The sequence below is a fragment of the Ictidomys tridecemlineatus genome, unplaced genomic scaffold (assembly GCF_052094955.1).
Source record: "Ictidomys tridecemlineatus isolate mIctTri1 unplaced genomic scaffold, mIctTri1.hap1 Scaffold_749, whole genome shotgun sequence".
NCBI lineage: Eukaryota > Metazoa > Chordata > Mammalia > Rodentia > Sciuridae > Ictidomys > Ictidomys tridecemlineatus.
This window is the reverse complement of record NW_027525451.1, coordinates 63215-85260: the sequence shown is the minus strand read 5'-3', so window position 1 is coordinate 85260 and position 22046 is coordinate 63215. Positions and strand designations below refer to the sequence as shown.

The window sequence follows — 22046 nt, the reverse complement described above, 5'->3', positions numbered from 1 at the left end:
GGGGGAAGGGAAATTATTATGAACATCCCTTTGTTTTACAGAAAGTTATGGACGATAGTTGTTTAGTAATGTGTTGACATTTATGTTCTATTTTTCAAAGGATGTGCTTCCTTTTTCACTTACAGTCAGCACTTGTGTAAACAGCAAAAGTTTAGAAAGGTGCTGGATTTCTAAGTTAATCTTGAATTTCTTTTCCTGTATAGAGGGTACAAACATGTACTCCTAAATATTAATGGGTTTGGACTGAATCTATGTTAAAGAAGATATTCAAGAGTAATTGTAAATCATTTTTGGTTAAGGAGAAGGCCTTATGGGGGGGTAGATATTACAGCTTCAAGTTTATATTAATCATATGTTGACTATCAAAACCTGAAATCAGCTACAATGATACTTGTAAATATTATAATACTTGCAAATTTTGTTAACTTCCCTTTTTAAAAGAAAGAAAAAGAAGTAGCATAAGTTCTAAGTCAGATGTTGGCAATTTGCACATAAGAGTAATTTTCTGAGGATAAACTGTGTTTCTGATGGTTGCCATATCTCTCGCTATTGTCCAGTGTAGATTAGAACTTTGCTAATTAAAGGGTGATCTTCAGACTAGCAACATCTGTATCACAGGTGTGATTGTTAAAACTCAGTATGTTGTTTTCCCCTAACCAGAAGTACTGAGTCCAAATCTGAATTGAGTAAGATTGCTAACTGAATTGTATGTCTATTGAGGTTGGAAAAATCCTGCTACTGAAGCAAGACTGTTCAGATCCATGCTGTGCCACTATTGGCATGCCACTTTATAATCCTGCTACTGAAGCAAGACTGTTCAGATCCATGCTGTGCCACTATTGGCATGCCACTTTATATAAGTTATGGGATATTTTTGTTCTTCAGTTTCCCAAGTTGTAAAATGAAGATTAAGTTGATCTCCCCATTGTATAATTTTTGTGAGGATGAAATGAATTTCTTGAAAGTTTTGTTAACCACATAAATTGGATCCCTAAAGTGGATACAGCATGATAAAAGTAGGTGAGACAGTTTATCAGCATGCCCTCACTCTTGCTGGTGTTTGCTCCAGTGCATCCACATCCTACTTATAGGAATAATTGCATCTTAATTCATCATCTAATTATTCAGTATATATCAAGCAGTTTGTTTTTAATGTGAATAAAAGCAGGATTTTAAAAACTTGAGTTAAAACAGAAAATTAGCCTAAAAGTGTTGATCATAGATGAACAAATACTCAATCCCTTCCAAAAAAAATATCTATAAACTTAATGATACTTAAAAAGAATGCCTTGGGGCTGGGGCTGTAGCTTAGTGGCAGAATGCTTGCCTAGCATGTGTGAGGCACTGGGTTTGATCCTGAGCATCACATAAAAAAACATAAAATATATGCATTCTGTCCATCTACAACTACAAAAAAAATGTTTTAAAAAGTATTTATAAGAATACTATGACTATGACTGCCCAGTAAAGTATAAAAAAAAAATTTTAGATAGTTGTATTAGTTAATGTTTTCCCCTCTTTAAATATCCCATTTTAAGAGTTTGTGATTTCATTCAGAACACAGTAATTTCAATATTTGTAAAATTTACACTCATAATAGTATAGTTTACCAATTACTTCAACATAATGTAGTGTAATTCCAGGCAAAACAGTGAGTTGGAATTCGAAAAAAATATTAAGTAACTCATATTCGTTACTTTTTTCATAATTGTGATATTTAATATTAATCACTTAAAGATTATTTAGCTATCATTTCTATTTGCTTATAGAAAGTAGTTGATAATTACAATAATCCTAATTGTGTCTCCCATATATGCCAGTGGAGCAGAAGGACTCAGTTACCATTGAATAACTCAAAACATTTATCCAAAGAGTGATTGATTGAAAATAATATCTCCCCCACATAAGGTCACATTTTTATTAGCTGTCTATTATGTTCAATGACGATAATGTAAGGAGAAAGTGGGTGAAAACCTTGGGTACTTTTTAAAAACCTAAATGGTTATTTCAAAGCAACATGAAGTAAATTGTTAATTTTCTTTCTGCAAGTAAATGATTGGTACCTTATTCTCTCCTTGAATGTGTTGCTGTAACAAAATGTAGATTATGTTTAATTATGAGGAAAATCAACAAGTCTTGCTTAGAGTACAAGAGCATTCAGATTGAGAAAACTGAATGGGAAAACTTTATCTTCCATTCTTCTCTTTTCTATAAATATGATATAACAAAACCACTTGTAGATCTATTAGATCTACAGGCATATAAAGTGATGATTTTTCTTTCCGTATTACTTTAGACAATAATTGTATTTGATGGGGCTGGGCTTGTGGCTCAGTGATACAGTGTTTGCCTAGCATGTGCGATGCCCTGCGTTCAATCCTAAACACCACATAAAAATAAATAAATAAAATTAAGCTATGTGTCCAACTACAACTAAACATTAAATTAAAAAAAGAATTGTGTTTGGGCATTTTATTAGAATTTAAAAGATGAAATATCTTTAAACATTTAATGTTTTTTTGCATCTTGATCACAGAAGTTTTTGCCTCTACCCCATATTCATAGTCTAGGAGATAGTTGACAATACCTGGAGACATTTTGCTTTTCAAAACTTGGGGGAAAAGGCTCTAGTATACAACAAAGAATTGTCTCCCTTCAGGAGATCTTACTGAAATAAAACATATATATGTTTCTGTTATGTTTTACTAGGAATATTGAAGTAACTTGTGACTACAGAATGCACATCGCCTTTGTATTTTCTTAGTGATGAAAATAAAAACCAAATGAAGAACATGGCTTTCTCTCCAGTGTGTAATTTAATGTCAGAATCTAATATAATGTAATCATCACTTTCTGCAATCATAGAAAGTAATGTAATTGCCTCTTCGGTAAAAGATGGGAAGAGAGTATCAATATCAAATTTGGAGAAATGGTAAGAGTAAGGGAAGCATCTAGAAGAGATGGGAAGGCTCACTCTCTAACCACAAATTCTGCACACCTCTAGTTTTCCACCTCCTACCACATATCAGGCTTTCTAAAACTTTACTTTTTATTTTTTGCCTTAGATAACTTAACTAAAAATTATTCCAAAATTATGTAAAATAAATGTAATTTTCCATTACTAAACTTTTGTTTTCCATAACACATTAAAGGGAAAATTAAATAATAAAAACAGACATAATAAATTCTTGTTTGATATAATCATTTAAATATCTTTTTTAGACAGCAGTAATTCAAACAAAATACTTCCCTGACTTAAAATGTAATATTTTATATTAATGAATCAGGAGGCTAAAACACTAAAATTGTCAGACTTAGTAAATCCTTCAAATATTTCATCTATAGAGGCACAGTACACACTTAGTGTAAATTATAAAAGTTTTTTTTTAAAATATATAAATTCCAGGTCAAAATATATCAAATCAAACATATATCAACTTTGCTTCTCAATTTACTTCTCAATTTACCTCTCAATGTAATCATATTTTGTTGACTCTAAATAACATCGTCTGGTAACTGATAGTGACATTAAAATTTGTATCATCTTTCTGCTAAAATATAGTAAGCTCTACTCTGAACCCCTCATTCATAGGTCTTACATCTGTTATCCCATCGTCAGCAATAAAGCCAATGAGATTATTCTAAAATGTAAACGTCCCCATGTTATTCCTGTCTTTGCTTATTAAAGGAGCAAGCAATGTACTCTCTAATTTCTCTTTTGCCTATTTTCCCTTTGATATAGAAATATAATGTGCATTTCAATCAAATTAAAATCTTTCAGTTCCCTTAACTGTCTAATATATTTCTAGTTAGGCAAATGATGATGCACCTCCTGAAATCCTATTTTCTTTTCACAGACCTCTCAGTCTCGCTCTGCTCCATCTGTAAATATCCAACTCCTCTTTGGGATCCTTATAAAAATCTCCCTTTTGTGGATACACTTTATACAGTCAACTTGATGACTTGATGCTTCCCGTCGGTTCTATTTTGGAAATATTTGCAAAACTGCATTTATTACCTCATATCACAGTTATTCATTCACGTCACTATTTCCATTTGCTGACTATGAAAGAAAACCTTTCTGGTTTTGGCATCCGCCTTGGCAGCAGCAGTCGGAGAAGACAGCCTGGAAGACCTCCTCTTGGGATTTTACTTAGCCTCACATTCTTCAGAGCTGACCTTCCTCTGGAGCTTCCTGGCTGAGAACACAAGGCTCACACAGGTGCTGCAGGCAGTGGCTTTTGGGAACCTTCTGAAACTGTGCTGCCTGGCCACTGCTGCTGTTCCCACCACATGAGTTGCTGCGACACACCAAGTATTCAATTATTTTAATGCAGTTTTTATCATAATTGAGACATAACTATAGGCAATTTTAAATCTCTAAATTTTGCGATTTTAGCTACAACGAACCTTATAAAAATCAAATCCTTACTCTTATGTTTTGTTTATTCTGCTTTCTAAATAAGTTCTCATTTTGTCATTATTGCCAGTGCTTACAACCCTCCTTTCTCTTATCTCTAGCCTAGAGAACAGTGACCTGCCCCTAGTTGCTCTTCCTGTCATGAGCCTCTCTCAAGTGTGCCATTCTCCCCTCTCACAAGCATTAGTTTCTAAAATAAACGTTTAACCATGTCATACCCACAAAAGTGAGAAAGTATTCTATTATTTATACAATAAACTCAATATTTATTCATATGTCCCCCAGCTCTTCCAAGCATGATCACAAATAGTCTTCCAAATTCCCCGTAGGAACAAACTCAGCCCCACTAATACTTGTTCACATAATTCCTTTGCTTCACACAATTCCTACCTCTTCTGATTTTTATTGCTTCTCTGTCTCTATTTATGGTTAACATTTGCCAACATAGCCTCCATTGCCTCTAGCTCTTTAAGCTTCACCTTGAATTCTCTTTTTTTCATGCCCCAAAGAATTTCTGCTGCACCATCATTGCTTTCCCATCCTAATAGAAGTGAGAGCTTATTAATCTAATATCCATATACTTTTTCAAAAGCTTTAATCATAACATTAAGTGTGCTTTGTCTCAGTTTTTACAAATAGATATCTTCTCCATTATGATGCAAATTCTTTTAAGATTGGTATCATATTGTATCATTTTTTATATCATCAACATCTAGTATATAAAAGGAAAAGTGAAAGAATAATCTAAATATAAAATATATCTAAAGTTTCTAGTTACTGTGTATTATATCCAATATTCAGAGCTATAATATTAGTTCTATATTTTGTGACAAGGAACTTCTTACAATAATTCTACAGTGCAAGTGGACACAAACTTTAAAGCCCAAATGAAAGCCCCACACCACTTACTTTCCCCAGTAATAAGTGCTACTTTGGGATTATGCTAATAAAATCTAACCTTCCATTAGATACATGATTTCTGACTATTCTTTAATAAATTACCTCTTAAACAGAGTAAAATTAGAATAAAATAGACAACAATGTTCTATTACAAAAATGCGTTTCATATTTGATGTTAGAATACAACACATTTGTTTTCTAAGTTAGATTCAATAAAGATAAGGAGCTTAAAGTTATCTGGACAGAAGAAGAGAAAGGAATCAGTCATCAGTTAGAATGAAAGAAAGCCCATGATTGCACTTGAAAGGGTGTTAGCAGAAGCTGTCCAATAAATTCACAGAAGATGCTTCTGCTTTAATAAATTGTTGTGCTATCAGCCAGGCACGGTGGTGCACAACTGTAATCCCAGTGGCTTAGAGGCTCATGAGTTCAAAGCCAGCCTCAGCAACAGCAGGGTGCTAAGCAACTCAGTGAGACCATCTCTAAATAAGAATACAAAATATGAGGGCTGGGGTTGTGGCTTATAATATAGTGTTTGCCTAGCATGTGTGAGGCACTGTGTTTTATTCTCAGCACCACATATAAATAAATAATAAATAAAGGTCCATCAACAACTAAAAAATATCTAAAAAAATGCAAAATAGAGTTGGGATGTGGCTCAGTAGTCCAGGGTCTCTGAGTTCAATCACTGGTACCAAAACAAACAAACAAACAAACTGTTGTACTATCAAATCCTTTTGTAGCACTTGAGCTTCACTTTCTCTACTTGTGCTGACAGATCAAGGTTTTGTTTGTCCCAAATCTATAATTTGGTGCCAATTGTCTGTTTATCTTCTGAGCATGAAAGGGAAATCTCAGCCTTGAAAAAAATTTTATTATTAGTGTTATTATTATTGGCCTGGTAAGAACAACAATAGTACTTTTATGAAGCATAAGAAAATTTAGGGTTCTAAGACTTTATTCTGGAAAAAAAAAGTAATTTTATAAATATTATTTCATGTTCAAAGTATATTCATATACAGCCTTACATTTTCAAATGACCAAAGAATGAGGAACACTTAAAAATAATGTGTTTCATTATTCACATAGGTGGTAATAAAGTTGTAGCTTAAATTTTAGCGTTAGTACTCATTCTCTAATTTTGTGTTATTTCTATTTATTGTCAAACATCTAACAATACTTTAGGAATAGGATGTCAATTTTTTATGTTCATAAAGTTCAGTGTAAAATAAAAAAGAATTATCCTCTTGATTATGGCTAATATTTTCTGTATAATCTTATGAATCATTACTACTGGATTAGCATTTTTCAAAACCAGGATCAAACATGTTTTTTTTTCAACTTTATTACCTTTTTATACCTATTATTAGAGTAAATAAATTGGCATCATAACTTTAAGTTAATTTTTTTTCACATAATGGATATGCTAAAATTAAATCCATTCCTTTATATAGACTTGTAGAAGCTACAAGCAATTTTCTGATGCTATAAACAATGTCACAGTAATCTTCATATATAAATACTATATCTATATATCTATCTATATATATACATATATATATATATATATATGTGTATATATATATATATAACTTGTTATATTTTGGAAGAATATTCATGAGCTAAAAGTTGTTCATATTTTTTAGTATTTTTTAAAGTCAGAAAATACATTAATTTGTTCTTTGATTAGTCCAAATGCAGCTTAAACTTTTCCCATTGTCCTCCATCTTTTACAACACAGTTGTTTTCAGCAATTTAATTGTGGAAACAGTAAAGACATTACACTGAAACAACTCTTAGTAGGCAAAAATTTTTAAAAAAATGTTATCACTAAGAGATAATCTCCATTGATAAAGCAGTGGATGAGTTGGTATTTTTATTTGATCAAAGTTATTAGTCTGATCTGTTTAATCTGTTCCCATCTTGAACACCCTTCATTCTTCAAACCTCATTCCTGCTACTCTCTGAATTGGCCCCTGGGCTCCTCACTGTTGCTCCCATCAGGCCAGGCCCATTTCATTCTGTTTTTGCTCTTTCCTCTGCCTCAGACACTTTACCCCTAGAACATAGCTAGCTCCCTTATTTCCTTTCATTCTTTATAGAACATCCTTTTCTCAATGAAACCTTCCCTGGCCATCTTATTAAAATGCAAACCCTGCTCCTTTGAGACATTTCCTATCTTCTTTCCCTTTTTTCCTCTTAGCATTTGGCATATTATTGAAAATATTGTTACACTATTCAATATTGTTACATTATTTATTTATATTGTTTATTGTGACTTCCAGTGTAATGTGGGCTTTACAGGGAAAGGCTTTTTCTTCTGGTTTGCTCTTAAATCTGGACTGTCTGACAAGTTGCCTGGTTCATAGCAGGCACTCAGGAGTAGTATTTGTTGACTTAGTAAATGAGTAGTTGAATATTAGATTGTAGTTGACTGGCATATCAATATTTATGGATTTGAAAAACAACATGAAATGAAAAAATAAATAAAAGCCCAATACCCATGATAGTGTTTGCATTTGGAAAGTCAGGGAGGGAAAGGAGATTGAAGAGATTCCAAAGCAGCCATATTGATATCATTGCCTTTCTCTTATTAAAAGAGAATTTGGCCAGGCACAGTGGTGAACACCTGTAATCCCAGCATCTCAGGAGGCTGAGATAGGAGGATCGTGAGTTCTAAGCCAACCTCAGCAAAAGTGAGGTGCTAGGCAACTCAGTGAGATCCTGTTTCTAAATAAAATACAAAATAGGGCTGGGATGTGGCTCAGTGATTGAGTGTCCCTGAGTGCACTCCCCAGTACCAACAACAACAACAAAAAGAGAATCTGAGCAAATATTACAAAATGTTATAATGTTATAAATGTTATAAAAACAAAATTCTGGATGTTTATTACATTATTCTCTGTATTTTTCCAATTTGTAAAAATATTCAAAAAGTTTTTCAAAGTAAAGATTCAAATAAGACACACAAAGGCACATGTCTTTCATACTGTATTCCTGATTTTACATAATTAAAAAAAATTACAGTGAGTAGGGCCTTAGAGAATTACTCTCATTCATACTTCCATTACTGCTTTGCAGATAGACTTCATTAAATTCTTTGCAGGACTTAATTTTATTTTGTTTAGTGTTGTTAAAATTATATTTTTTCTTTATATTCTAATTTGCTATGATAAAAAAAGAAAGTACAGAAGGTTGTGAAGTAAAAGGGAAGACTCAGCCTGGGAACCTTTTAAAGATGTTCTTACCCTCCCCTAAAGTTACAATTTAGGCAGCCTAGGAGTGTATCTAGTGGTCTGGAGATGGTGAAGTTTTCCAGGTGGACTTCTACATCTAAGTTTTTGAGTAATTTTTTAAATGTCTAATTTTATGCATCAAGAAATTGAGTTCAACAGATGTGAAATGACTTTTCAAGGTGTCATTGCAAGTGAAGGATGAAACTGGATGGCGCTTGCATTAGAGGGTGATAAATTTGTTGGTATTTCCATTATGAGTCATTCTTTTGCTTGAAACAGTATCTTTGCTGATGACTACACCTTTCATTTTGTGGGTACTCTATAAATATTTGTAGAACAAATGAATTGATAATGTTCTGAATACTGAAACCCAGTCTATATACTGGTTTTCCAGAGATACCTCTTGCAAATTTTAATCTATTATCAAATTTAGGGAAGAATATTAAGGCTTTCTGAATTATTTTGAAGACTTTCATAGAGTATTCCTGGTTTTGTTTCTCAGACAAAATATTTACTAATTTTTAAGTTGGGATGTTTTATGATATGTCATATGATTGCAAAAAATTTGCATAGATTAAAAACATACAACCACTAGTTAAGTATTCACAAAATTCGGTAACTATATATGTAAGCTATTTTTCCTTTTTTATTTTACCAGATAGAAATATTCATTGAAGAATATTTTTACTTCAGAAGCTAAAATAGAGCATGCATCTAGGCATGGTGGCACACACTTATGATCTCAGAGACTCAGGAGGCTGAAGCAGGAGGATCACAAGTTTGAGGCCAGCCTCAGCAACTTAGTGTGAGCCCCTGAGCAAATTGGCAAGACTGAATCTGAAAATTAAAAATAAAAAGGGCTGGGAATGTGGTTCAGTAGTTAAACCCCTCTGAGGCCCCTAATGCCAAAAAAAAAAAAAAAAGGAGAGCATGCAAGGTGCGTTCTTTACTTTTCTAAGAATATTTTGTTTGAGAATTATGAGCCCAAGTCTATGGGGTCACAGCTCTAAGATATAAGCTATAGAGGCAGGTACTTTCCATTTCTGCATGAGGATGGGCCATTTTTGGTTTCTTTGGTTCAGATAGGGGAGACTACTAGAGGGTCACCTGTCTCCAGACGTACTTTCAGGCTTGAGAGAGGATAAGTCATTGTGCTTTAAAAAATGAGAAATTTTATGGTATAGTCAATAGAGATATGTAAATGTTTATGTGCGTATTGTGTTTTGCTGTAGTTTACAAGATACAAAATAATAGACTCACTAAAGTCCTCAAGAGATGGAGTTCTGAAGGATATGTTAGATTCTTGTTTGTGAACGATAGAAACCTGACTCAGGTCCTTGGTGTAGGTAGTAGAGAGAATCTGTAGGCTGTTGTACCTGAGAAGTCTAGGGGTTGGCTTCAGTGGTGGCTGGGCAAGAGCTGTGTGTGTCCTTCTGTTTCTCAGCTGTGTTTCCCTGTTTTGTCAGTTTCATATTTCGTTCTTTTTTCTCTTTTCTGTTTGATTTTACAAAGTTGTTTTTTCCTGTATCTTCAAGTTCGTGGATATTTTCATCTATAATGCTTCATTTGCCTTTCTTAACATTCAGGTGTTTTTCATCTTAAATACTTTAATTTTTATCTATAGAAATTAAATTTGGGTCTTATATTTCATGTCTTTACTTGCTTCTACAATGAATGGAATGTGATTATAGCAACTGTTGTAATATCCTGAATTCCATCATTTGTGTCATTTATGGGCTTCCAGTTGATTGATTTTTCTCACTATAGAACACATTTCCTTTCTTTGCATACCTGGCTTTTTTTATTGGAATTCAACATTGTGAATGTTACTTTGTTTAGTGCTGCATATCTTTGGTTTTCTCTGATTACCTTTGAGCTTTATTTTGGAATACAGTGAAATAACATACAAGTAGGTTAGTTTTTAATAATCTTGTTTTTTGCTCTATTATGTGGGGCCATAGTGTCATTAACCTAAGGCTAACTTTTTCCTTCACTACTGAGGCAAAACTTTCTGAGGACTTAATGCTCCCTGAATTCTGACATTTTCCACTCAGGTTTGTGGGTGTAGCAGCACTGTATGAGTCCGACTCTTGTACTGTTAGCCTTTCTGATAGTTCTTTCCCTGATAGAGAGCTCTTCTCACAGACATGTGCTGACAGTGCTCAGCTGAAGACCCATTGAGGACTCCTTGAAGTTCTCTCGGCAGCTCTCCCCTCTATGGTCCTTGCTTCATGAACTCAAGCTTGCCTTAATCCTGCCTCCCACCTCTCTCTCCTTAGCTGAGAGAGACTGCCAGTCTTTGAGTAGTGACTTTTTCCTGGGCTGAGGGTTTGTCTCAGTACGCTGGAGCAGTCTTAAGTCTTACTTTGTGTGTTTCTCTTCTCTCAAGGATCACTCAAGTTTTCTTGCCCAGTGTCCAGTGTTTTATAAGCCAGGGAATCATATCTTTTTTGTTTTTAAAAATCATTTTAGGCAGGATGGTAAATCTGGTCTCTGTTACTCCATCTTGGCCAGAAGAGGAAGTTTGAGTATAGGTTCTTGTGACTTCATTTAAAAAAAGACTTTTAACCACATGATTTTATTCTCTTTTATGGCTGAGTAAAATTCTGTTTTGTATATATTTGCCACATTTTTGTTATCCATTCATCCACTGAAGGGCATCTAGGTTGGCTCCACAGTTTAGCTATTGTGAATTGTGCTGCTATAATGCTAAGTGAAGTTAGCCAATCCCCAAAAAACTAATGCTGAATGTTTTCTGTGATATAAGAAGGCTGATTCATAGTGGGGTAGGGAAGGGGAACGTGGGGGAAATAGACGAATTCTAGATATGGCTGAGGAGTGGGAGGGCAAGGGAGGGGCAGGGGATTAGCAAGGATGGTAGAATGTGATAGATATCATTATCTAAAGTATATGTATGAAGACACAAATTGGTGTCAACATATTTTATATACAGCCAGATATATGAATAATTGTGCTATATATGTGTAATAAGAATTGTAATGCATTCCACTGTCATTATTTTTTTAAATCACTCAATAAAAAAATAAATATACCCTGTCGCTATTTAGATAATATACACAGGATAAAGTTTTAATCATTGGGAATAAGTTATGGTCCTTCAATATGAGGGATGAACTGACAATTTCCCTCTCCAATTATCTTCTAAATTAAGTAATTTTTATCAGAAAGTGACTGCATACCATATATATACACCAATGCACAAGCAGAAGCATGTCATACATGAAAAAAAAAAAGAAAGAACAAGTATAGACCTTTGCTTGGCTGTGTATGGACATTCCACTCTAGATGTGCCCTGATCGTCTCTAAACTTTACAGTTATATATATAGAAAGTAAAGCATATTCACATTAAAAAAAAAAAACTTTGACTTTGTAGTAGGAGCCCCAAACCAATATCCGTCATAGCTATTAATTCTAATGAAAAGAAACCCCTGTCAGTTTCTATATAATAAGCCTAAGGCTCAGGCTGATTTCAGTTGGGTCATGTGTCCCAGCATGGATCAGTTACAGTGACCTGGGAAGTGGTATGTTTCCACTGACCAATCAGAGCCGCTATCCCTTTTGTTGGGATGGTGCACTAAAACTGATAGTACTGCCATGCCATATCTATGAGGAGTGGGAAATGTTTACCCCTAGGTGAGGGGATGCTAGACCAAAAGATAGTAGGGAATGTCCATATATGATAGAGAATGAGAGTGTCAAAGAAGAACAAAAATTTTTATGGTAATTGGGTTCAAGAAACTGAGATACTTTAATCTGAGCTTCATTAAGCTTCAGCACAGGGGGCTGGATAAACCGCTTTCTCAACCAGCAGAAGTTACATGGGGTCCAGGGAAAAAGATCCAATAGGTGGTGAGAATAGTAGGGGAAAAGAAGAAAGTATTCACTATAAGTTTAGCAGGTATGTTTTATGATCTAACATTATTTCTATTCTGTGTTTTATTTTTTTAAATGTAGTAATCTGAACTTGAAAGTTGACAAATATCTAGTGGTAGGATTTTCCACCTTTTAGTATATATGAGAGATCTCTTTGTCCTCTTATACTGCAGGTGTCAGGAAACAGGACTTCTACCCTCTAAGGGGAAGCAGAGTTTAATGAAATGCATAGTCTTTAGAATAAAATCTTCAGAATTCGTAGGTCCACAAGAACACAGTACTGACTCTGAATAAACGTGCTAGTGATTCTTTTAGCAAAAAACTACTCCTTTTTAAAAGGTTCACTTATTTTTGATTTTTCCACTTAAAGGGTTCACTTATTTTGATTTTCTCCCGGGTTCTCATCTAATTAGAATCTTCTTTGTAAAATGTGTAGGAAGGGGGCTGGGGATGTGGCTCAAGCGGTAGCGTGCTCGCCTGGCATGTGTGCGGCCCGGGTTCGATCCTCAGCACCACATACCAACAAAGACGTTGTGTCCGCCGAGAACTAAAAAATAAATATTAAAAAAAATTCTCTCTCTCTCTCTCTCTCTCTCACTCTCTCACTCTCTCTTTAAAAAAATGTGTAGTAAGTAGGAAGGAGATCTGGACTAGGTATCATAAAATCATTGTTCTTTAGTTTGTTTCTAACTGTGACTTGAGGCCAGGTTCTGGCCTGTTTTTTTTACGGTAGATTGTCTCTCTAGAGGAGACATGGTACCTAAAATGGAAGTTTGATTTGTGAATAACTGGGAGCCGGGTTAGTTAAATTCGCTTTCTAGACTAAGATATTAGATATAATGGATTTTCCAAATATTGGAGTCAGTAAGGATTTGGGTTCTATACCAAAAAACAAAGACAAGAAGCCAAAACCTTACCATTTGAATTGAGAATAAAGTCAGTGATTTTTGGACCTTTTCTTAAAGCTAGGAACTACACTTACAGATAAAATAAAAGCTGATTGAAGGGGAGAGATGGAGAGAAGAGTTAGCCTGACTACACCTGTTATTTGAGCCTGTGTTCTTGGAGGCACTGGGAATGCTGGCCAAGCTGGTTGCTCCTTCCAGCTCCAAAATCTTGATTTCCAAAGTGTAGGGCATGTCATGACTTAGTGAATATTATTCCCTTAAAGTATTTTTTAAAAGTTTGTTTCTTATAATGAATTACTTTTATTCACAAAATACTGTGTTTAGTACTTTATTAGTAAAATATAACAGAAGTTAAATACTTCGCTGGGGTACCAAAATCTCTTAAGCAAAAATATTTATCTCTAGTTAATTGTTAAAAATCACTTGCCTATTTATAACATTCTACTAATTCATTAGTTTTATTTCTTGAGGTGTTAACATTTTTATTTATTTTTCATGATAGGGGCCTGATCTAACATTTTAATTAATTCATTTTCAAACAATATTTTTCCTTACCTATTATTTAATTTAAGCATATTTTTGAGAAAAAAAAATTAAATTTATCTTTTTGGAACCGGGTCATTATCATTATCATTATTGTGCTGCTCTTTCTATGCTGGGGGAATATGACTGGGCCCTGGAAGCAAACATAAAAGCTCAAAAACTCTGTAAAAATGACCCTGAGTGAATCAAGGATCTAATTCAGCAGCATGTAAAGTTACAAAAACAAATAGAAGACCGACAAGGTATTTCACCTAAGATTCTTTTGGTTACAGTTGAGTTTTCTTTAAAGTTTCAAAGGTGGGTTTCTTGGATTAACAGAGGATCATAAATCAGTTCTCAGATGATTTGTGCTTATTTTGTTATGTTATCTTCAAGTTACTTACATTTTCTATATCTTTCTGTGTAGAGTTAGTAATATGTTCCATTAGGTTATTATACATGATTTGTATTTTTTATTTGAAACAGCCAGTAACTAAATTATTTATTCTTCTATAGAAAAATATTCTTTTCAGAAATTTTGAATAAAATAAATGCTTTTGAAAGGAAATTGTGTAAAACTTCTCATCATTTAAGTTATTTCTAAAAGAAAGGGCCCTTCAATAGAGTTGCTTAATTTGTTTGCACCAAGTTTGCAAATAATTCTATAGCATGTTGAACATCTATAATCAGAAATTGGCTGTGCAGGCTAGGACTTGTAAATTTCCATTCTTCAACCTTGTTTTCTGTACTTAGTCATTTTTCTTTCTCAGTGCTTGAAAAAATTTCTTTACACTTTGAGTATCTAGGTCTTTCCTTTTTTTTTTTTCTTCTTTGGATATTCAGTGTCTATCGAGCTGAGCTGAGCAGTTTTGTAACTAGCGGATGTTGTCATCCAGCTGTTAACAAGATTCTTAGATTGTGAGCTCCTTGAAGACAGGTACCGTCTCTGATTCAAATCAATATATTACTGTCATCTTGTCAGTAATCACATGCAGTGGGATGTCAGACATGGTGTACAACAGTTTGTTGACACTATTCTGAAATTACTGACATCTAGGATTGTAAAATTGTTTTGATTTATTTTTCAACTTTCTAAAGTTGTTTGATGTTCTTAACTCAGCTTAAAGGAAATTTGAAAATGTGTTGAAGTCTGTTTTGCCAATCCATTGATTACTCTGTGTGTGTGTGTGTGTGTGTGTGTGATTGACTTTTATAGGTCGAACACCAAATAAGAATCCAATTAAAGCTTTTTATGAAAGCAGGTGAGTTAATATCAGATCAGTAGCTACTACTTGGAATTACTTTGCCCTGTGAACTTAAGAATCACTTGTGTTTGTCATTTTAAAAACTTAAGCGCAACTATAGTAAATTTAGGGATGGGAGAATAAGAGGGTTCTTTTTTTTTTGGTGTGTGTGTTTGCACACAAAATATCAGGTGATCTGTGAGTTGTCAGATTTATTTTATTGAACCACTTGGATGATTAGTAGCCTAATTTAGTGAGAAAAGAGGAGTGGAATGTTAATTTGAAGTTATTGTGCTTGACGGGGAGCAATTGGTCACGGGGTCCTGGCAGTAGAGAGCTGATACACAGCCTTTGCCTCATGCCCTTCCTCTCTGCCCTGGAAACGTTGCCCCAGCCTCTTGATACTTTTCAAAGAGCACAAATCGATTTAGGAATGCTTATAAGAAAATAAATAGCCAGGATTCTACATTTGCTTATTTGGCAATTTAAATAGATTAAGCCTTTCTCCCTTGATAAGCACACAGGATAGTGAAGCTGTTAATATGTGAAACATGAAGATTTATTTACTTTAATATTAGAACCCAGAATACTAGCCTTGAACTGGTTTTAAATAGTACTTATGTATAAAGGCTTATCTGAGAGGTAGAGGATCTTTTCAAAACAGTGGTACCTTGCTTTCAAGGAAGAAAGGCTATAATTGCTGCAACCTGTTTGTTTGAAGGATAACTTTTAAAAATGCTCATTAATTAGTAGGAATAAAGGGGTCATTTCTTTTATCCCATTTTAGGGCCTATATACCTAGGAATTTATCAGCACCTGCTTTTAGTACTTCACTTAACTTTGTTGAGACGGAAAGAGATCTCAAAAATACTAACTACAAGATGGCAAATGGTGGTAATCAGAATCTAAAGGTAAGCTCAGTTAAAAACTTAAAATTATTTCAGCTATTAATAGTAACATGTTGGTGATAGTGGAAACCAACTATTTTGGTGGTATAAACTCTTACTTGTTGAGATCAAGAAAATTATTCTTGTTTTGGATTTTGTTTTGTTTTGTTTTTGGTACCAGGGAATGAACCCAAGGGTGCTTAACCACTGAACCACATCCGTAGTGCAATTATTCCTCATATAACTACAACCAATTATACCTCATACAACTACATAAAAATAATATATTTAAAGTCACAGAATTTCTTCTGAAATCACACTTACATATCTTTTTTTTTTTTTTTTTTTTTTTACCAGGGATTGAACCAGAGATGCTTACCCACTGAGTTAACCACATCCCCAGCCTTTTTATTTTTTTTTATTTTGGGCCTTTCTAAGTTGCTGAGAGTGGCTTTGAACTTGGAATCCTCCTGCCTTGGCCTCCTGAGTTGCTGGGATTATAGGAATGTACTGTCAAGCCTGACTATATTTACAGGTATTAAAAGTATTTTTTTCTAGATATAATTTTGCCATTTAGTCCATTTTTATACCCTCCTTTTAGGTCACCCAGCCAGTCTCAGGAATGAGTGACAATGGGGTCTGTTGGCCAAGTCACTTCTGCCCCTCCCTGTGTTTTGGATTTGTCTTTTTCTCCCTTTTCTGATTTGTAATCTGTTTGTGACCTGGCACTGTAGCAGCTCACCAGCCAACTTAGCTGGTGTGCCTAGGAGGCACTCCTTCCCCACCTCTGCCAGGGTGTATCTACAGCTTCTGTTGCCCTTTCATGGCTGTGCTCAGTAGCAATCTTGGTCTGATGGTTTTTTTCAGAGCACCACACTAAGGCTTCTAGCCTGCCTCTGAGGTCAGGTGACCCAGATAAATGTGTCTGAGTTTTCCTCTACCTGTGATATACATCCAACACTCAGAAGCTATCACTAAGTCACATTATATTTCTCTTCAAGATTTGAGGAAAGAAAAGATCATGATGTTTTGGCATTGGGTGGGTGATGGGCATTGAAAGGAACTTTCTTAATATACCGTTAAGTCCTCAAAATTTCCAAGAGGCTGTATTAATTTAGGGAGAAGAGCACAGGAATAATGTGGTAATATTCAGTTTAGTCATTGTCGAATAGCTGCCACATGAGACATTGTTCTAGGCATCAGAGATAGAATTGTCATTCAAGAATTTGTCATTTGTCTTGATCTCTGGTCACTAGTTATCATTTTGTATGCTTACTTATACTTTTAGACTTAGTAACTAGATGCATATTTTAAGCGCTTGAGTGAATTCTATCATATTCTACTACAAATTCTATTACACGGCCATTGAATTCTTATTTTTTTTAACAGTACATTATAATTATACATCAAGTGGAATCCATTGTTACATTCTCATACATGCATATAACAATTTGGTCCATTTCATTCCCCAGTACTTCCTCTCCCTTCACCCTGGTCCCTCTCCACTACTCTGCTGGTCTCTCTTCTATTTTCATGAGACCGGTCCTCTTTTTTTCTTTATTTTTTCTCTAGCTCCCAAGTGTGAGAGAACATATGACCCATGACTTTCTCAGTCTGGCTTCTTTAACTAAACATGATGTGCTCAGGTTCCATACATTTTCCTGCAAATGGCATAATTTTGTTCTTCTTTATATTGAGTATAACTCCATTGTGTGTATGTATCACATTTTCTTGATCAGTTCATCCATTGATGACCACCTAGACTGGTTCCATAGTTTTGACTATTGTGAACTATGCTGCTACAAACATGGATATGCATGATCACTATAGTATATTGACTTTAGTTCTTTTGTATAAATGCTGAGTATTGGTATAACTGAAATGGCTATATTATTTTTACAGTCTCACTAGTTTTATTTTCATGGGCAGGTGGTAGATGAGGCTTTGAAGGTAGATGATTGTGACAGTCATCCTGAATTTTTACCACCACCAAGTGAGTATTTTTTCTTATATAAATTGTTGCTGAGTTGTCATAGTATTACCTAAACTTTATGCCCTAAAATTTGTACAAGCCTCATTTATATTTGCTCTTGTTCTCATTTTAATTTATAATGCTTCTGTATAAGTCAGCTTTCCATCACTATAATGAAATATTTGGCAAACGCTAGCTATGATGTAAAGAGAATTATATTATGGCTCATAGTTCTGGAGATGTGAAGATATGGTGCCTGTATTGGCTCAGTGCTGGTAAGGCAGTGGATTGCAATGGCAGGGAAAATGTGGTGGAGCAAACTCCTCATATCCTGAGCCAGGAAGCAGAGAGAGAAGACAAGACCAGGCTCCCACATTCCTCTTCAAAGGCATTTCTCCAGCGATTTAACAAACTTTCTTCAAGATTCTACAGCACTTCTTAATATTGCCACCCTAGCGACTAAGCCTTTGCACATGGACTTTTGGGGAACACTCAGCATAAACATGGCAGTTTTTATTGTTAAGAAAACATTGAGTATTTGAAATCAATGCTTGGTCTTTTCATTACTTAATACATTTAATTTTGGAACTTCAATAAGAAGAATGGAAAGGAACACTTAAGCACATAGCATTTCTTGATCTGTCCTTAATCACTTTTAGGCCACCTTTGTTTCTTGTTTTTGAAAGTTTTCATTATTATCTCCCTTTCCTTAATCTCAGCAGCCTTTATTTCTTTTTTTTTTTTACATTTTCCCCCTAATCAATCTCCCTCTGAAATTTTTAATACCATACGTACTGCTTGTCTGTTTACATACAATATGTTCATCTGTGCTTTATATATAAAAAGAACTAGGCTTTTTCGTCTCCCAACAACTTAATTTTTTCACTGTATTTGGGGTAATACTCAACTCCTGTTGAGAATGGATGTCTGTTGTCAGGTGTGGTGGTGCACACCTGTAATCTCAGCATCTTGGAAGGCTGAGGAAGGAGGATTGCAAGTTCAAAGCCAGCCTAAGCAATTTAGCAAGGCAATCAACTTGGTGAGATGCTGTGTCTAAATTTAAAAAACTTTAAAAGGGTTGGGGATGTGGCTCACTGATTAAGTACCCCTGAGTTCAATCCCTGGCACCAAAAAAAAAAAAAAAAAGAATGGATACTTTAGTCCTTTGGAACTACTGTAGCAAAAATACTATAAACTGGGTAGCTTTAAACAACAAACATTCAATTCTCACATTTCTGTAGGCTGGGGAATCCAATATTGTGGTGCCAGCAGTTTTGATATCTGGTGAGGCCTCTTTTCCTGGTTAATGGATGACCTTTTTTTGGATAATGGGAATTGAACCCAGGGACTTACTATTGAGCGCGATCCCTTGCCTTTCTTATTTTTTGAGAAAGGGTCTTGCTAAGTTGCTGAGGCTGACATTGAACTTGGGATCCTCCTGCTTTAGTCTCCAGAGTTGCTAGGATTACAGGGTGTACTACTGTGCCCAACAGTAGATGCCTAACTTTTTGCTGTGTCCTCACATAATAGAAGGATGGGGGCATCTCCTGGGGCCTCTTCTTATAAGGGCACTAATTCCTGTACAAGGTCTTTACTTTATGACCTAATCACCTCCTCAAAGTTCTACCTCCTAAAACCATTGGGGATTAGATTTCCAACATAACAAATCTTGTGGAAACACATTCAGCCCATAAGAATGCTTTAGGCTAATTCCTTTTTAGTTTTAATTTTGAGGAAATCTTTCTCACGTGGATTAAATGCTTCTCTGTTTTTTAAAACAAGAGTTTAAGGAAATAGACTTTTTTTAATGATTCTAAAGGTTATTATACCCAATAGTTATTTATCTCAAGCTTTCATATAGAGTACCTTTCAAGGTTATTGAAGTGAATTGTTGGCCTCCAGTTAGTGATACCCTGTTGCTCTCTTTACTTTCTCTCATTTGTTTTCTTTTGAATGGCTTTGTTTCTATCCATTTTTATCTTTTACTACCTACATTCTGTCTTCTCTGGTGTCTAATTCCACATGTTGAACCCCTGAACATTTGCAGTTCGTTAGCAATTAGTGTGCTTACAGTGAGTGGGAACTTAGGTGTTTGTCTAACCTATTGTGATTCCAACACCATGTGAAACATCTTTGAGGATTAAACTTTTTTTTTTTTTAGAATGGTAGTTTTTAATTTGTTAATATTTCTTAGGCCATTTTTAGCAGACAACACATTTAACTAATTTATTTAAATACTATCTTCTCATCAGTATCCACGTTCAGTAAAAGAACTTGAAATCCCAGGATTAGGGTTAAATAGTTTTGCCCAACCTCACAAGCAGAAATTACACTAAGACACCTGTACCTTTCGTTTCTGAAGCTACTGAAGCCAGCTTGGGCTCCACCCTTCTTATTTCATTGACCTTGATTGGCTCTGTGCTGTCCCCACAAACCTAGCACATATTCTCTGTCCTTCTGCCATGCTCACTCTTCCATGTAGCTTTGAATGTGTCACTCCCCTGCTACACAGAGGCTTGATTCCTGCCAGTGGGATAAAGGCTAGCCTGATGACTCATGGGTATCTGAAGCAAAGGGTTTGCGAACACTCACCCCAGCCTGCCTTTGCAGTCATTTTCTAGCCTTCTATCTTGCTAGAGCTCTTAAGATTGTACAGGTTTACTTAGTATTTATAAATGAACTCTACTCTTGGGTTCCAACCAGTCTGTCCAAATCATTCATCTTAAGACCAAAGAAAGGCTGCATCCTCACCAACCCTTTCCCCAACCACTCTGCCTTAGGTGGGTGATTTCTTCCTTCTGTAGTTAGGAGAGAAGTCACTGGCTGTGGAATTAATGTGTCAATAATGTCATAGACTTTTCTTATCTTCATTACTAAAATGATGTGTCCTTTCTTTCTATCTGATTGTAAAATCATTTCCATTTTACAGTTTAGATAGGTGAAGTGATGAGCTCATGGTTAAGCATCAAGGAAGTAGTAGAGCTGGAACTTGAGTTCAGGCATTCTGACATTAGAGCATGTGTTATTAAGCAGGATGCTGTACTGGTTGTACTTAGAGGAAGGTACAGTATTACTGTTTTATTATATTAATATAATTATTGAGATGGTACCTGAGTTTATGAATTGAATTATGAATTTAGTGTCATTTTTGGAGCCATATGGATGCTTTACCAATTCTAGAAAAACTAATAAATTTTATCTCATATACCAGAACTTGCTTTTGTATGAAGCTTTTAAAAGTACAGGGGCCAACTTTTACAACTTAATAGTAAAAAGACAAATAATCGAATATACAAGTATATAATAGACATATCTGCAAAGAAAATATAGTGATAACCCATTAGTACAATATTGTTAACCATTAAGGAAATGCAAATAAAAACACAGTGAGATACTGGTTCATACTCTGAGGATATGCATAGATATTAAGTGTTGGCAAGGGTATGGAAATATTATAACATTCATACTTTGCTGGTTGTAATGTAAAATGGTGCAGCTGCTTTGGGACAATAAGATTGGCAGTTCCTCAAATAGTTAAACATAGGGTTACCATGTGACACAGCAGTTCCACTCCTAGATTTGTACAAAAAAAGGAAAACATGTTCTCCCCAAAACTTGTACATGAATGTTTATAGCAGCACAATTCATAATAGCCCCAAAGGGGGAACAACCCAAGTATCCACTGATGAATAGATAAACAATAAGTACTGATATATGATACAACATGCATGAATCTTGCGAACACTGTACGAAATAAAAGAAGCCAGACACAAAGATCACATGCTGTATGATTCTGTATATATGAAATATCCAGAATAGGCAAATCTGTATACAGAGACAGAAAATAGATTGTCTAGGTCTGGGCATTAGGGGAAAAAGATGAGGAACTGCTAATGGTATTGAGTTCCTTGTTGGATGATGAAAATGATCTAAATTTAGATTGGTGATGGTTGTACAACATTTTGGATATATTAAAAGTCACTGAACTGTATTCTTATGTAAGTTTTATTATATTTATATCAACAAAGCTGTTACAGAAAAATAAAGCACAGAGATTATTAG

The 22046-nt window shown here is 34.8% G+C and overlaps 1 protein-coding gene across 1 annotated transcript in view; it reads left to right on the top strand.

Annotated features, from left to right (window-relative positions):
* Positions 1-15085: 15085 nt before the first annotated feature.
* LOC144374555 (chromodomain-helicase-DNA-binding protein 1-like) overlaps positions 15086-22046 on the top strand; it is a 46732-nt gene continuing 39771 nt past the window's right edge. Inside the window, 4 exon segments of the mRNA XM_078037319.1 lie at positions 15086-15143; positions 15913-16036; positions 16370-16547; positions 17942-18005. Of these exon segments, the coding sequence (XP_077893445.1) occupies positions 17967-18005 (39 nt within the window). The 5' untranslated portion in view covers positions 15086-15143; positions 15913-16036; positions 16370-16547; positions 17942-17966.